The sequence below is a fragment of the Bemisia tabaci genome, chromosome 7 (genome assembly GCF_918797505.1).
Source record: "Bemisia tabaci chromosome 7, PGI_BMITA_v3".
NCBI classification, from domain to species: domain Eukaryota; kingdom Metazoa; phylum Arthropoda; class Insecta; order Hemiptera; family Aleyrodidae; genus Bemisia; species Bemisia tabaci.
Window position 1 is genome coordinate 12,525,186 of NC_092799.1, and position 15,300 is coordinate 12,540,485.

General features: G+C 40.4%; 1 protein-coding gene across 2 annotated transcripts in view; it reads right to left on the reverse strand.

Annotated features, from left to right (window-relative positions):
• LOC109035280 (uncharacterized) overlaps positions 1–15,300 on the reverse strand; it is a 250,496-nt gene that overhangs the window by 47,375 nt on the left and 187,821 nt on the right. For both annotated transcript variants that reach the window (XM_072302795.1, XM_072302794.1), the window contains 5 exons: positions 14,661–14,978; positions 13,457–13,744; positions 12,470–12,811; positions 11,260–11,553; positions 10,296–10,649 (listed from right to left, as the gene is read on the reverse strand). In XM_072302795.1, the coding sequence (XP_072158896.1) occupies positions 10,296–10,649; positions 11,260–11,553; positions 12,470–12,811; positions 13,457–13,744; positions 14,661–14,978 (1,596 nt within the window). The remainder of the gene's footprint in view (positions 1–10,295; positions 10,650–11,259; positions 11,554–12,469; positions 12,812–13,456; positions 13,745–14,660; positions 14,979–15,300) is intronic.

The following is a 15,300-nucleotide window of genomic DNA, read 5'->3' on the forward strand; positions in this document are numbered from 1 at the left end:
AATCCTGATTTTACGACCGATTTTTTTTCAAATCCTGATGAAATCGGGATTAAATCCTGATAGACCTCAAATCCTGATAGAATCGGGGAAACCCTGATGCTAGACACCCTGCTTAAATGTATGAAATTTCAAGACATATCGCGGTCGGTATGATAAATCCTCAATTTCTCGAGGGAACAAGAAAAAGGATGCGATTTTTGAACATTTTGTCGGAAACAGTTACAATGCTTCGAATTGTGGCAGACTTAACATTGATAATCAAGCAATGCCGATTTTCTCTTGCCATTCCATCTTCATAAAAAGCAGAGAATATTTAAAAAAAAATCCATGAAAATTTCAAAATTATTATGGTTACGATGCAAAGAAAAGCATATCATTGCGAGTGGTCTAATGTCTAGGAGAGCTTAAATCCTGCTCAATAGCGCGACTTTTTCTGGCACTGACCAAGTTCTGGAACAGAAATATTCGTGGTAACTAGTGCATCATCGGACAGCATCAGATGGGACCGATGCCGAGGATTCTATTTTTATTGGGTACAATTATTACTGCGCGTTCCCAACACCACGCGGTATGCCTGCGGACTTTGTATGGCATTCTTTTTTGGAGGGATACACTTAATAAATAAATAAAAAAAGAAAAACCTAACTCGAATTGAGACCCTTCCGCCGAGAAAAATCGGGTTTACTCATTTTTTACTGTCATACTTAATTTTTTCTTTGGAAAACTTGCCAACGTACTTTCTTGAAATCTTCCTTGTCTTTTTGTCATCAGCAGAATATTCTGAGTAGATTTCAAGTTGAAAAGTTGGCTTGTTTCTCTTCGACAAAATTAAATAGGAGCAGGAATTGTGAAACGTTGCGATAGTGATATGTGGTTTCGGAAATTGGTCATCGAGATACATTTCCTTTGTGATAACTACTCAACACGCAAACCCAGAAACAGTGGTCTTGAAGCAAAAAAAAAAAAAAATGCGACATAAATGTACCCAAAAACGGTTTGCAGGGGGTGAGTCTATGGTACGCGTGGACTTTAAATCGCGGAAAATCAAAATCTTGGCTGATCCTAATTTCGAGATACCGCGATTTAAAATTTTCAAAGTGAATGCAAGCTTTGTACTGATTTTGATCAGCTTTTCTATTTATTTGACCATGGAATCTGTGTTGATCGGTTCACGTTTTTATTCTTCGTTCGGTTCATTTCCATCGATTGCATACCGTTTCCTTACATGCAGAATTCCTATCATGCTCTTTTTTTTAACTGAACAATTCGCCCTCTGCTGCGTCTGCAGCAATTGTTGTTACGAATATGTTGTGCGTGCTTATTGCTGCTCATTACATACTCGACTCTCTGAAGGCGTTTTTTGTGTACAAGTAGCGCAATCTGTCGGAGAACGAACGAAGTAGAGATTAATGGATTCGTTCAATCTCACTTCTGTTCTCCTCCAACAGGGTGCTCTTCTTTCGCACATGAAACGCCTTCGAAGAGTCAAGTATGTAATGACCTGAGATCAGCACGCGCAACATATTCGTAACAACAATTGCTGCAGACGCAGCAGAAGGCGAATTGTTCAGTTAAAAAAAGAGTATGATAGGAAGTCTACATGTAACGAAAGGGTGTGTATTCGGTGGAAATGAATCGAACGAAGAATAAAAACGTGAACCGATCAACACAGATTCCATAGACAAATAAGTAAAAAAGCTGATCAAAATCAGTAGAAAACTTGCATTCACTAGGAAAATTTTAAATTGCGGTTCTCGAAATTAGGATCAGCGGAGATTTTTATTTACCGCGATTTTAAGTCCACACGAACCATAGACTCACCCCCTGCAAACCGTTTTTAGGTACATTTTTGTCGCATTTTTTTTGCTTCAAGACCACTGTGCAGAGCAGACAAGAGGGTAAAATTGTTGATTCTCGTGGAATAAAGTTGAATCTTCCACAAAAAAAAAAAAAACCATCGGGCAAAAGCTTCCACCACAAAAGAGGATATCTTGGCATTTCTGGAGAAGTATTATTTTAGTTGAAGTCAGCGAGCTTATGGCGAGAAAAGAGAGCTCCTTTGTCACGAAAAAGGTCAAATGTTTCCATTTTTTCCCCCAAAAAAGATGCAAGGTTAGTAAAATGCAGCATCGTTAGTATTTACGATTTCCACTTGTCGGGTTTGTGTCTGGCCATGCTGCCGTCCTGAGGAAGAACGCCGTATGAACATTCGAGAGTTGCCAAATGTCCTTCGATAAAATGTATATTTATGAGGAAAGTTATGAATGTTTTCCCTTATAATTTTTAGGAACTTAAGGTGAAATTGTGAACAAAATTACCTGAAAAATGGGAAGGAAAATATTCATAAGTTTACCAAACACGTACGTGTTATATCAAAGGAAATTTGGCAACGCCCGAAGGTTCATACGACGTTTTTCCCTAGCACGGTAGCAGATAGGTGATTCATGACTCAGCGAGGGATTAAAGGTTAACCGAATAAAGGGGAGCCTTGCAGCGCCTAGCCTACGCAAGCATTCAACCGCTATTTCAACATTGAACTTCGAACTCGACTATTGAGAAGGAGGAAAGCATAAGGGAAGTCCAATCGTGAGGATACTGGCATATCTTCCAGAGATCAAAGACCGAAAGGACAGCGTTGACCAAAACGCAACCAAAGTATGGACAGGAGTTGGCTCGTCTTCTAATAATATTGGACACGAGTTTAAATTAAAATGAAGTCTGTAATATCCGCGATCGTCAAGGCGCTCACTGGGAAAAAAACACATTGGATCTAGAGTCCAGACTCTTAAAAACATCGACAAGAAAAAGTACTCTTGATTCAATCAGAATCTAGCTTAAATCAAGAACCAAGCCTCTTAATTTAAGCGGATTTTGTTTTGATTCAAGCAAAAATCCGATTGAATCAAGAGTATTTTTTCTTGTCAATGTTTTCAGGAGTCTGGACTCTAGATCCAATGTGTTTTTTCCCAGTGCTGTTGACTTTGGGAGGATATCTAGCTTTCTCTTTACCGTACCGGAATGAATAACTTTTTCCATCAAAAATTTACCGATGTACATAAAAAAGGGAAAAAAGACTTCAAAGTTCTCAGTTTTCTTGATCAAACATCCGATTATCCGCGAGCTTTGATTCGATTACGATTCGATTCGATCTCCGCCAACGTTTCATCCATTATGAGTAAAGCAAATGTATATGTACTTTTACGGAATTTTCTTCATGATTTCACAGTGCTAAAAACGTAAAATTTCAGAAAATTCACCTGATAGTGTTTTCTCTCTTTATTAAAAATTAGGACTAGAGATTCTGAAACACCGCAACCGTGGAATGTCCTTTTTGCACCAAATGCCTCAATTGATGAGTACTTTCCGCGGATGCAACGATTTTTGCCTGATTGTCTAAATGAAGGGAAACTATTTACCCTGCACCACGTGATAGAGCATGACTCCACCTAACTAATGTTATGCATACGTTCCTTCAGTTTTGTGAGTAGGCAATATGCGCTCCTGAGAGTTAAAATAGTTGCTTCCTCCGTGTGTTTAGTGCGCTGGTGTAACCTCACGAGTTTCTTAAAGTTATAAAAAATGCAAGTGAGAGCTTTTAAAATGACGTTCGAGTAGAGTCAATTATTCAAGACACGAGAGAATGCACCATCAAGATCTCAAAAAAATAAGATTTTTCCATTTAACTTGGCAAGTTTTGCTTAACTGAAAATACCTGGTCATGAATTGTCGTGCCTTTTCCTGGAAAAGGTCACGAGGTTTCTTTCGGAACTTAATGCATCATACCATGAGTCAAATTTAGTTCTTGTTTACCTTTGCTGATGTGTATAATGATGCAAGGTTTGAGTTTCACCTATGAATCTTTTTGTCTCATTCGCCTTCAATCAGGCGTGTAGGCAACAAATATTTAGCCTGCACCAAAGACCAGAGCATGGCATGACTCCACGTAACCAATGTTACGCATATTCTCATCCGCCTTCAATTAGGCGTGTAGGCAACAAATATTTAGCCTGCACCACAGACCAGAGCATGACTCCACTTAACCAATGTTACGGATACTCTCATTCGCCTTCAATCAGGCGTGTAGGCGACAAATATTTAGCCTGCACCACAGAACAGAGCATGGGCATGACTCCACTTAACCAATGTTACGCATACTCTCATTCGCCTTCAATCAGGCGTTTAGGCAACAAATAGCGCGCTGGTCAAAAACCCCTCATCTCCAGGGGTGAGCAAGGCCCTATCTTCACATCGCGCCTCTCCCAAAGAAAAGCGCTTGAAGGGACGTCGCCCACAATTAGGGCAGAGATCGGGCCAACCTAATGACAGCTCCAGGTGACTACGAGCGAACACGATCAATTTTACGACGCCTCCGAAAACAACGAAGGCATGGACGACCTCGCAGGAGGGGGGGAGGGGGAGGGGTGAACGGAAAGTGCACGACATCGCCTCCTAAGGGGGCGAAAGGGATAGGAGAAGGGGGCGAGAGGGATGAGAGAAGGCGGCGCGGAGCAATTTCCTAGCCGACTTGAAAGTTTTTATGTGTCATTGGGCTGTTCGGGATTGGGAGGCTTTTAAACGGGCGCTCAAGAGGCGAACCGGGCGGGCTAAAAAGGGGAAACGGCTTCGTCGCCGCGACGCGGCCGGTGCAAACTGTTCCAGACACGCTAGCCGCTCACGTGCCCCCATTAGCCCCCTTCGCCGCGGCAGCCCCCTGGAACGACCCCCGAAAGCCGTCTCCTCGCACCTCGCTGTGCAGTCTAATTACGCGATTGCAATCAATTTTCAATTCTTGTCGTTCCGGATTCCCGGCCTGGAACCCGGGTGTCGATACCACTACCGGCACGTCACGTCTTGGCCCAACGCGACGTCGAGCCTTTTCGGTCATCGAGTTCTCACGGGCTGTCAGCTCGGGTGGCACTTCGGATCAGTCCGCAGAACTCGAAAGCTTTCAACTGAATACGAATTTTAATTACGTTTCATAGCTCCTCTCGCCCAAGAACGTAGCTACATTTCAATGTTGCTAGATTTCCACACGCGAATGGAGAATTTGCGAGGGTTTAAAATTTGATGAATTTCGCGTTTTAGTGGAAACTACCGAGAATGATACCCTTGATTCATTAATTGAACAATTATAGGAGGCCTAATAATTCTAGAATTTGCCGCCAAGAGGTCTTTTTGGCTTGATTTAAGCTAAAATTTTTTTAGGAACAAGAAAAAATGCTTGGGTTAAGCAACAAAAAAATACATTGGATCTAGAGTCCAGACTCTTAAAAACATCGACAAGAAAAAGTACTCTTGATTCAATCAGAATCTAGCTTAAATCAAGAACCAAACCTCTTAATTTAAGCGGATTTCGTTTTGATTCAAGCAAAAATCCGATTAAATCAAGAGTATTTTTTCTTGTCAATGTTTTAAAGAGTCTGGACTCTAGATCCAATGCGGTTTTTTTTCAATGTGTGTAGCTTTTGATGCTTCAAACGGAAAAAATTACACTTCGTCAAGGTCAAGAAAAGCTGGAAGTAGGGAAATCTGGAGTAACCTCTAAATGTAGGCGAGTTGAGAAAGCACACCGATCGCTTGCCCGATGGGCGTTCCGCGAAAATAGTCTTGCATTCAAACTTTCCCCGGAAGCCTGTATTAATTAGTCTTGTGGGAGGGCACCACCGAACTCACCGCCAATTTTCATGACGATGCTTATTGCTCGGCGAATATTCGCAAGCTGAATGGGCGTCACATAAAAGCGATAAATATACATCGATTTATTCTCATTTCTAGCATTGAAGGAGATTATTATTTTGTTTCAATGTTTTGGATTCAATCCGATAAAACGTAGAATCCCTATAGGGCAAAGTCATCGCTAAAAAGCGACTGTTACGCCGTAGAGAACGATTTTAGTAGGGTTGGCAAAATAGATTTTGAGGAGGTATTTTTGAGTAAAATGCGCAACTCTTGGTAACATTTTACGGAAGACTTAATGTTCCGAGGGAAAATCCACGCTAGGTGGAAGAATTCTATCATGACAAAACAGTACAGTATGTTCAACAATTGCTCTGGCAATGATTCGAAAAACTCTCCAATTTAACTTCGAGAAAATGAAGTAGAGGGAACCGTGAGGCCACAGAAACACAGCGAAGCGATTCCAGGGCCGGATTAACCTACTTGCTGCCCATGGGCCGCCTATATTTTGCCGCCCCCTTCTCATTCGTTTTGAAACTCGATGAAAACCATCAAATGAACGTGCCAGCGGGGGAGGGGTGCATAAGACGCATTTACTCGTGCTGAACACATATTTTGGGAAAGCCCTGTCAACACTGCCAGCAAAAAATCACGAAACTTTGCGCGAAAGTTAAGTTCCGTAAACCTATCTCTGTGTGGACAAGGCCTTCCATTCTTAAGAAATGAACGAAAAAATTATGAAAGAACCAACAGAAATGTGTTTTAATGATTTTAACATCCGCCGCCGCGCCGCGCAGGCCGCACCGTGTCGGACGCAATGCGTGAAGTATTCACGCAGTCTTGTAGGCGCTATGCGTTTCACGCTGACCGCACTGTGTTTGGCGCAATGCGTGAAGTATTCATGCATTCTTGTAGGCGCTATCCGTTTCACGCTGACCGCAATGACCGCACTGTGTCTGATGCAATGCGTGAAGTATTCATGCAGTCTTGTAGGCGCTAATATGTGTTACATGCCGATCGCCGCGCCGAGGGCTTCTCCTTTTCATCTCAAGTCCTCGTTATCATTTCTATCTAAGTCGCACCGTTCTAGGCCAAATCGCGTGTTTGGTTTCTCTCGTAACTCGACTTATTGAGGGTGCTGTCTCTTATATCACTAAGAGACGACAAAATTAGAAATTACTATACTCTCAGGAAATGAGAGATGTTATCGCCTTTTCTCGTTTGTAATTTTGTTTTTATAAATCCGATTTTTTTTATACCTACACTTTAAAAAATTGCAAATTTTTGCCGCCTCTTAGATTTGCTGCCATGGACCGCGGCCCATGTGGCCACCCCCTCAATCCGGCCCTGAGCGATTCTTGAATCTTCATTGTCCCGCTCGGATCAACGTTCTTTTTGAGGACTGAACAGCTATTGCACCAACCTCGAAGAAGAATCACGATGTGACGTGAAAAATGGGAGTTAGTTTGAAAGTTGAGTGTCAAAATTACTTCAAGAGGAAAGATGTTCGTAGCAGATATGATACACTAGATGAAACATAATCCACTTATAAACACATTATTCTGAGAACATTCTGAACAGGCTCACAATACTCAGTCACGCTATCATATCATTCCTACTTTTCTTTCAACACCTCCGATCATCAGATCGATGAGAGTCATTTACTTACGACCGTTGAGCCATCATTACTTTATAAACTACTCGTTTCTTTTCTTTTCAATTTGATTAAATGCTCAAAGAGCCTTAGTTTCATGCGACGACAACATATCGATGGTGAAAGTGCAGAGGTGCGTACCTATCTCAGAAAACATGATTTTCCAGGAGAATAAAAAAAAAACTGTCTACATTCCTCATTATTGTTGGTAGAGGGGTAATGATTCTTGAGGATACATAGCAAGAAAAATATGCTTTTTCGGACGACTCCGTCAGCATTTTGAATAATTTCTTGAACTGTTGGAAAATACGGCGGAAATGCCGATATTCGCGTTTTAGGCACTAAGATTGACACTTCATCACGAGATACGCATTTTTGAAATTAGTGTTTTAAACCTGTTGTTGGCGGATTTTGGTCATTTGAAGACTGAAAAAAGAGTTTTGCGCTTACAAAAAAAAAAAATCTTGAAACGTGCACTAATGTTCTTGGGGCATTTTTCAAAATTACGGCTCGATTGAAAACTCGAAATTCCTGAACATTTCTGCTCAACATCGTTCTAGCGGCCACACAAATACAATCCAGAGGAGCGCCTTCAACCCACTATGATATCAAAATGAAAAATTCTGATACCACTATTCGTGCGTCACGACAGTCATTTTGCATAACCGGCCAATTGAAGGCAGATCATTGACCCAGGCAACAGGGCAGGGCCGGATTCACCTACTTGCCGCCCATGGGCCACCTGTATTTTGCCGCTCCCTTCTCATTCGTTTTGGAACATCAATAAAAACCGTCAAGTGAAGTATCGGAGCGGGAGGGGAGGGGCGCATAAGACGCGTTCACTCGTGTTGGACACATTTTTTGCGAAAACCCTGTCAACACTATTAGCAAAAGTTCACGTAACTTTGCGCGAAAGTTATGTTCCGTAAACCTATCTCTGTGTGAACAAGGCCCTCCATTTGTAAGAAATGAACGTACAAATTATGCAAAAACAAACATAAATGTGGTTTAATAATTTTAACCTCCGCCGCCGCGCCGCGCTGACTACACTGTTTTTGACGCAATGCGTGAAGTATTCATGAAGTCTAGTAGGCGCTATGCGTTTCACGATGACCGCGCTGTTTTTGACGCAATGCGTGAAGTATTCATGCAGTCTTGCAGGTGCTAATATGTGTTATATGCCGACCGCCGCGCTGAGGGCTTCTCCTTTTCATTTCAAGTTCTATTTCATCAAGTCCTTTTCATCATCATTGCTCTCTGCGCCGCGTCGCTCCATACCAAATTGTGTGTTTGGTTTCTCTCTTCACTCGACTAATTAAAGGTCGACTCTTGTGTCACCGAAAGATGCTTTTCTCGTTTGTAATTTTTTTTCTGAATCCGATTTTTTTATACACCTACATTTAAAAAAATTGCAAAATTTGCCGCCCCCTAAATATGCCGCCATGGGCCGCGGCCCATGTGGCCACTCCCTTAATCCGGCCCTGCAACAAGGTACGAATTTCAGCTATGTGAAGCCCACCCAAGAATAAGAATAAAATCCAAGAGGCCCCTGTTTCTTAGGGAACAAAACCCCCAGGGGTGCCCACCTTGGCATCCAAGGAGCCCAACACCCTGGGGCTGCCCCACCGGACCTCCAAGAAGCCCAACCCCCCGTAGGCTGTCCCACCTGATATCCAAGAAGCCCAACCCCCAGGAGTTGCCCCCATAGCAACCAGGGAGCCCAACCCCTCCGGAGGCTGCCCCACCTCACCTGCAAGAAGCCCATCCAGGGGGCTGCCCCCTTGGCATCCAAGGAGCCCAACCCCTCGGGGACTGCCCCACCTGACATCCAAGAAGATCAACCCCCAGAGGTTGCCCCCATGACAACCGAGGAGCCCAACCCCCCGGCTGCCCCACCTCACCTGCAAGAAGCCCAACCCCCAGGGCCTGCCCCCTTTGCATCCAAGGAGCCCAACCCCCAGGGCCTGCCCCCTTGGCATCCAAGGAGCCCAACCCCTCGGAGGCTGCCCCACCTGACATCTAAGAAGCCCAACCCCTCAGGGGCTGCCCATTCTGACATCTAAGGTGCCCAACCCCACGGGACTGCCCCCTTGGCATCCAAGGAGCCCATCCCCGGGGATTCCCCCCGGGTATCTGTGGGTCCCAGCCATCTCCACTACACTAGAAGTGCCCGCTACGGCGCGGCTCTTATCAGTCATGTTCGAAAATATACCTATGCGCATTATTTGCCAAAATGGTCAATTGGTGAAATAACTAAGGTGCCTAAAATAAAAGTCATTTAAAAGTATTTATAGATACTGTTCAAATTGATCGAAATTTTAAAACGATAAATTGCGTGAGTGTAATGAAAGGGGAACAGGCCGATGTGCGGAAAAGTATTTGTTGGCTTTAATACATGCCCCGATCAATATTACCGGACCATCCCTCAGGGAGGCATCTAGGGATCTCTCTAAAACGAGAAAATCACACTTTTGACTGTTGGGTTGAGCCTCCACGGTAGATAAAGAATTGTGTGATTTGATCGACTCTGATAAGAGAAGAAACAACTTAATCAGCCCCGAAACACTGACAAAAAACAACTTAAATCGAGACTAAGGCCGCAAATAATAAAAAGAATACATAAGATAAAATAAAAAGCCCGGGATGTTTCGCAGGGATCACACCCGCATTTTCAACCGACAAAGCAAAGAAAATTAACAAGAAGGACACTGTGAGCCTCACCGCTGTTATTGTGAGACTGATAGTGCAACCAAAATGAGAAAAATGACCTTTTTGCTGTTTCTATAATGATCCAGAAAGAGTGTTTCTTCATTGCAAAATGTAGTCCATTTGTAACTTTTGTTACAAGTTTTCAAATGTTGCGTGAAGGCACAGAACACATACAAAAGTGTCATGAAAAACGGAGCAGAAAAGCCATTTGTAAGTACAATGATTGTGACAGAATAAAAAGAGTAAAATTACTGACCTGAAGAGATTCTACGGTGTTCACCAAAGTTTCAAACGTCACATGTTCGTTGGAATCCAGGAGGAGGATTGATACACTGGATTGGATTTCTTTGGAAGCATTTTTCAAATTCACATACATTTGCGTAAACTTGGTTGATAGTCCTTGGACCTCATTCAACTGAGAGCTTAACACATTGAACTGAGAAGTTAGTTCCAGATGTGTTTTCTCTGCGGCAGACAGTGCATTCTCCGCGTCATCAAAAACTGTGCATTTTCCGAGCAATTTCAAATCGGAGGGTGATGGACTTGCATTCCGCAATTTTCTCAGACTCTGGATCAGTTCTTCTTCTAACTTCAGGTCTTTTTCCAGAGGCTGAAATCGAAGATACGATTTTACGTGAAAAAGTTGCTGGGCTAAGATTATATTAAATACATGACAGGTTCCTCATTAAACTGGTGTCTTTACCATGAATTGGTGAAGAAATAGGTGAAAAATTTTAGAAAAACATAGAGAACAGCAAAATACAGAAAATATCGAATTTTAAAAGAATTTTTTTTCTCATGGAAGTTGCGAAACAAAGTTGGACAATCCAAATTAACCACGAGCAATTCATTCAGAACGGTAAAAATTTAAAATGAAATTTTGAGCGAGGCAAGAACTAGAATCTTGAGAGATCAAGAGATCTTGATATCTGCAAGAAATTAGCCCTGAGTTAGAAAAAAACACTAAATTCATATTAAAGAATTGATGAATAAGTTTTTCTACAATTTCGGAGAGAAATATGAATGAAAGACCATCCACAGGAATTGGAATCTTAGTACATAAATGCTTAAAATTGAGCAATTGATAGAGTATAGAAGAGAATTCCACAAACTTCTTAAGATGAAAAATTCCTACCTTTATCAAATCAAATCGAAGTTATGATTGTTTAACTTTGCTGTTAAAAAATAGTTTTAAGAAACAGAAGAAAATGATCACTCACCTCGAGGTCCAATGGAACATTAGTGAATATCATGGCGTAAGATTCACTGTTACTGATGTAATTGGCAAAATTATTCTTTAAAAGGTTTTGTTGATAGTCTAATTTGGCTAAATCCAAATGTATAGTCTTAGAATTTTCAATAATTTGAACAGCTTGAGATATTTCATTTTTCACGGTTTCTTCGGTTGAATTAACATCATTTAGAAGAGACTCAAATGAGTCAAAGTTATTGTCCAAAGGATTTAACTGACCCCATAACTCTTCTCTCAAAGCATTGCAGAGGTCCAAGGATGTCTGAAAATTAGCGAAAGAACAGAAATTAATTTCGGGAAAAAGGGCAAAAAATGGAAGAGGTAAAGGAAAAGGAGGGTGTAAGAGTAGGAAAATGCTAGCTTGAAAAAAAAACCACAAGGAAGTTAAAACACTTATTTTAAAATTGGACGTGTTTATGCTAAAAGGAACTATGTGTTTAGGGTTTGCATGAGACAGTTCCTAAAGTACGCATAAATGCACAAATACTGTAGTTGCATACTGCCTCATTTTCGCCTCAGTTGCCTCAGTTTCGTACTGGTGCGCATTAGAGTTCAACAAATTTAATTTTGACTCTAATTTTAATTTTTGGAACTTCTTGGCTTTGTTTTCCCTGCCAAATAGTGTGGACCCAGCACCATTTCTCCACCTTGTTACATACAGTTCGGGCCATTTCTTAGTGTTTTTTTTCTTCATAGTTGCATATGCATAGGCATAAATGCACAGTTGCATTAATACGGCCACTTCATCAATTTTTCCTTAATGTTTTAAAGCATATTGTTATTATGGAGGTAAATTATCTTCTCAAAAGATGCTATTTACACACACCATAACCAGTTTTGGGCCCTGTTTATCGTAAATGGAAAGGAAAGTGGTCTTTCGGTTTTACTTAAAAGTAGGTATTTCAGAGATTCATGGTCGTCACACCTTGACCATCAACACGGTGGTCACTTGACTGGAATTTTCATTCAAAATTTTCTATTCTGCATTGTACTAATAAGACTAACATCAGCAAACTGACATTTGACTCTGACAACAAGTGCAAGTGTATTCAAACTTTGGGCAAATGTTTTGAGCCTGTTTTTAGAAGTTTTTATATGTTCTCCGGCATTATGAGAATAGATCTGTAAGGATCATACTGGCACAGAATAGGTCAAGCAATCTAAAAATATTTGGATACCTTTAACTGCTGAATTTGAAATTCCAGCTCCCTCTGATTCTTAGATGGAGTTGATAACTGCTCGACAAAAGACTTCAAATCATTGAATTTTTCTTGGTATTCCGATAGACAAACAGGTGTTTCGGTATCTGAGGCATTAGGTACACTGGATCGAAACAATTCTGGACCATGCAGTTTCTCCGATAATTCTGAATCTGTTTGGTTCCATTTCGACATCAAATGGGCAAAAAATTGTCTTTGGGAGACCTCATCATCATCTGACAAAATTCTCGTGGCATCGTGAAGAACTGAATTGGCCTCATCGAGTTGGTTTCGATGAAATTCTCTCTCTGAAATTAGATTCTAGAAAAGAAAAAAACAGAAAAAAAGATATCAAATTAACTTTAGTTTACAAGTTTACCTCAGATGAAGTGATGAATGAATGGTGTGTCACAGATGAATGGTAATTTCAACTTCATGTTTTTTATTTTTTTCACCAGGCATTTAGAATTTTTGTGAACCATGATTGTTTACGAAAACAAAGAGGTAGAAAATACACTTTTTTATGGCAGACGACTTTTTGTAGAACTTTAAAGAGGATGAACATCCTAAAAACAAGTCCAGTTGGATTGACGAGCAGAATTCAAAAATACGCAGAGAAAAAATTGCATACACAATCTTTGGCTCAGCAGAGCAGCTGCAGCAGTTTATCAGAGTTGAGATATCATGGCGTGAGGTGACACTACCGAACCACATATCTCAGGTGCGGTACTTTAAAATCTCTGCTCCGCTTTTACTTTTTTGAAGGAGAACAAATTAACATTTTTCCTTGAAATTTTCACAGAATTTTTCTTGAGGAGAGAAGAGAAATCATGGCAATTTTGAGGAATTGACGTCCAGTAATTTCTTTTTAAACCTCAGAAGACTCCCAGGGTTAAATAGTTTTTTTTTTTTTTTTTTTTAAAAAAAAAAGTGCATTTTAAAACAGAGGGGAAAGAAAACACTTACCCAATAGGCAATATTTTTCAATGATTCTACAAGTCCCATTGTCTCGTTCATTTGGTCACACCAACTTTCAACATCATCACATTTGGCGCTATACTGTGTCCACAGCTGGTCTAATGATTGGAGGATGAGTGAACTCGATTTTGCCTCGTAAAACACGTCTAAGACTTGCAAAGCTAGGTCAGCAGATGCTATAGCTAATTTTGAGTCACAATGCTTTTGTGAATCTACCATAGGCGTAGTGAGGTAAGGCAAATCTGCAAGATGTGGGTGAATTTCTTCTAGTATCGACTGGAAACAAATAAAAAAGAAACAGACTAAGTTAAATCATTGTAACAGAATTTTTTTTCACGTATATTTACTTTACAGACTTTCTTCGTTACTTCTCATTTCAACAAGAAACGATAATTTTTTCAGTTTACTTAAATTGAAAGTTACAGTTTTGTCAGACTATGAGGTATTGAACTTCAATAATAAGAAGCAAATTTTTTGGCAGCGTCATGTTGGTCAAACTGGGTTGAAAAATCAGAATCTGAAGATTAGTTCTTGACAAAAAAAACTCTCTGTAAGATACTAAAATATAAGTTTCAAGCAATTTAGAAATTCCACAAATCTGCGGATGGATTTCAACTGGTAAAAATACTTTATACTTCACAGAATTTTCGAGAAAGAGAGGTTAAATATATAAATTAAATATGCAGTTGTAGATCAAGACAGTTTCTTCATTTTCTTATTCCCTGACTATTTTTGCTATTCCCTATAACACCAAAATTTTCGAATTCTCTGACATTCAAATATAACTTCCGATTGGATATTTTTTCTTTGAATTACTTTTAGTTCTGCTGAACCCTGTTTGCAAAATTTCCCCACTTTCTCTAAGAGCTCCCTGATTTTTCAGGTTGCCATAATTTCTCCAGACCACCAGAAACCCTAAGCGTTAAGGTCTGAAGTGCGTTAATTTAAAATATTGCTCGCTCTCTCTCTCTCTTCAAAATAAAAAATAAAGTGATAAACTAACTCATCATTTTTTTTTTTTTTAGGTATAGATAAGATAGCAATCTGGTGAAAAAAGAATCTATTGAAAGTACATGCTCTGATTAAACATAAAAATTTTCCTTAGGATTGAGAAAATGAATTTTCAAAATCAACCTATCCCTAGATTAGCAGAGTCTTACACCTAAGAGAAAGAAATCTAAATTATAGTTACGGAGTATAAGCTGATAAACTGCTTGTAGTTTGTAGCTGTTAATGATGATGATGCTGGCAACTTCTTCTGGACTGATCCAATCCAGCTGCTGATAGTGTCCAGATGATATTCCAAGTCCGATGACAGAGCTGCAGAACGAGCCATTCGATCAGACTGATCTTTTACCACCATTATCATTTTCACAACGTTGTTTTCGACCACATCTAATTCTGCAGGGAGCTGACTGCTTTCCTGAGTGGCTGAAGCTTTCACAGAATTTAGAGAGTTCAGACACTTTTTCAGGTGAATTTGAAGGGCTTCAAAAACTTCAATTTTGTCCTAAAACAAAAGAGGAGCAGAAATTTTGACACTACATGATTCAGTTTTTCAAAAAATGTTAATACTGCATTCTCAAATGCCTTCAACTTTCTGAATGAACTGGGCTTCTAGGAACTGTCTCGAATTTTATAAACCCTAAATGGCGACGAAACCTCTTTTGCAAAGTGTCGAAAATGGGACCAGTTTGAGGTGATATTTTATTTTTTGCAAGCTCTGATGGCGTCGCCAGCAGGAAAAACGGAGTTTGCTGATTGACTGAGCTCACCATCAGGCTTCGCTTTGATACGTAAATTCTACCGTCGGCTATTGATTGGTTGGATTT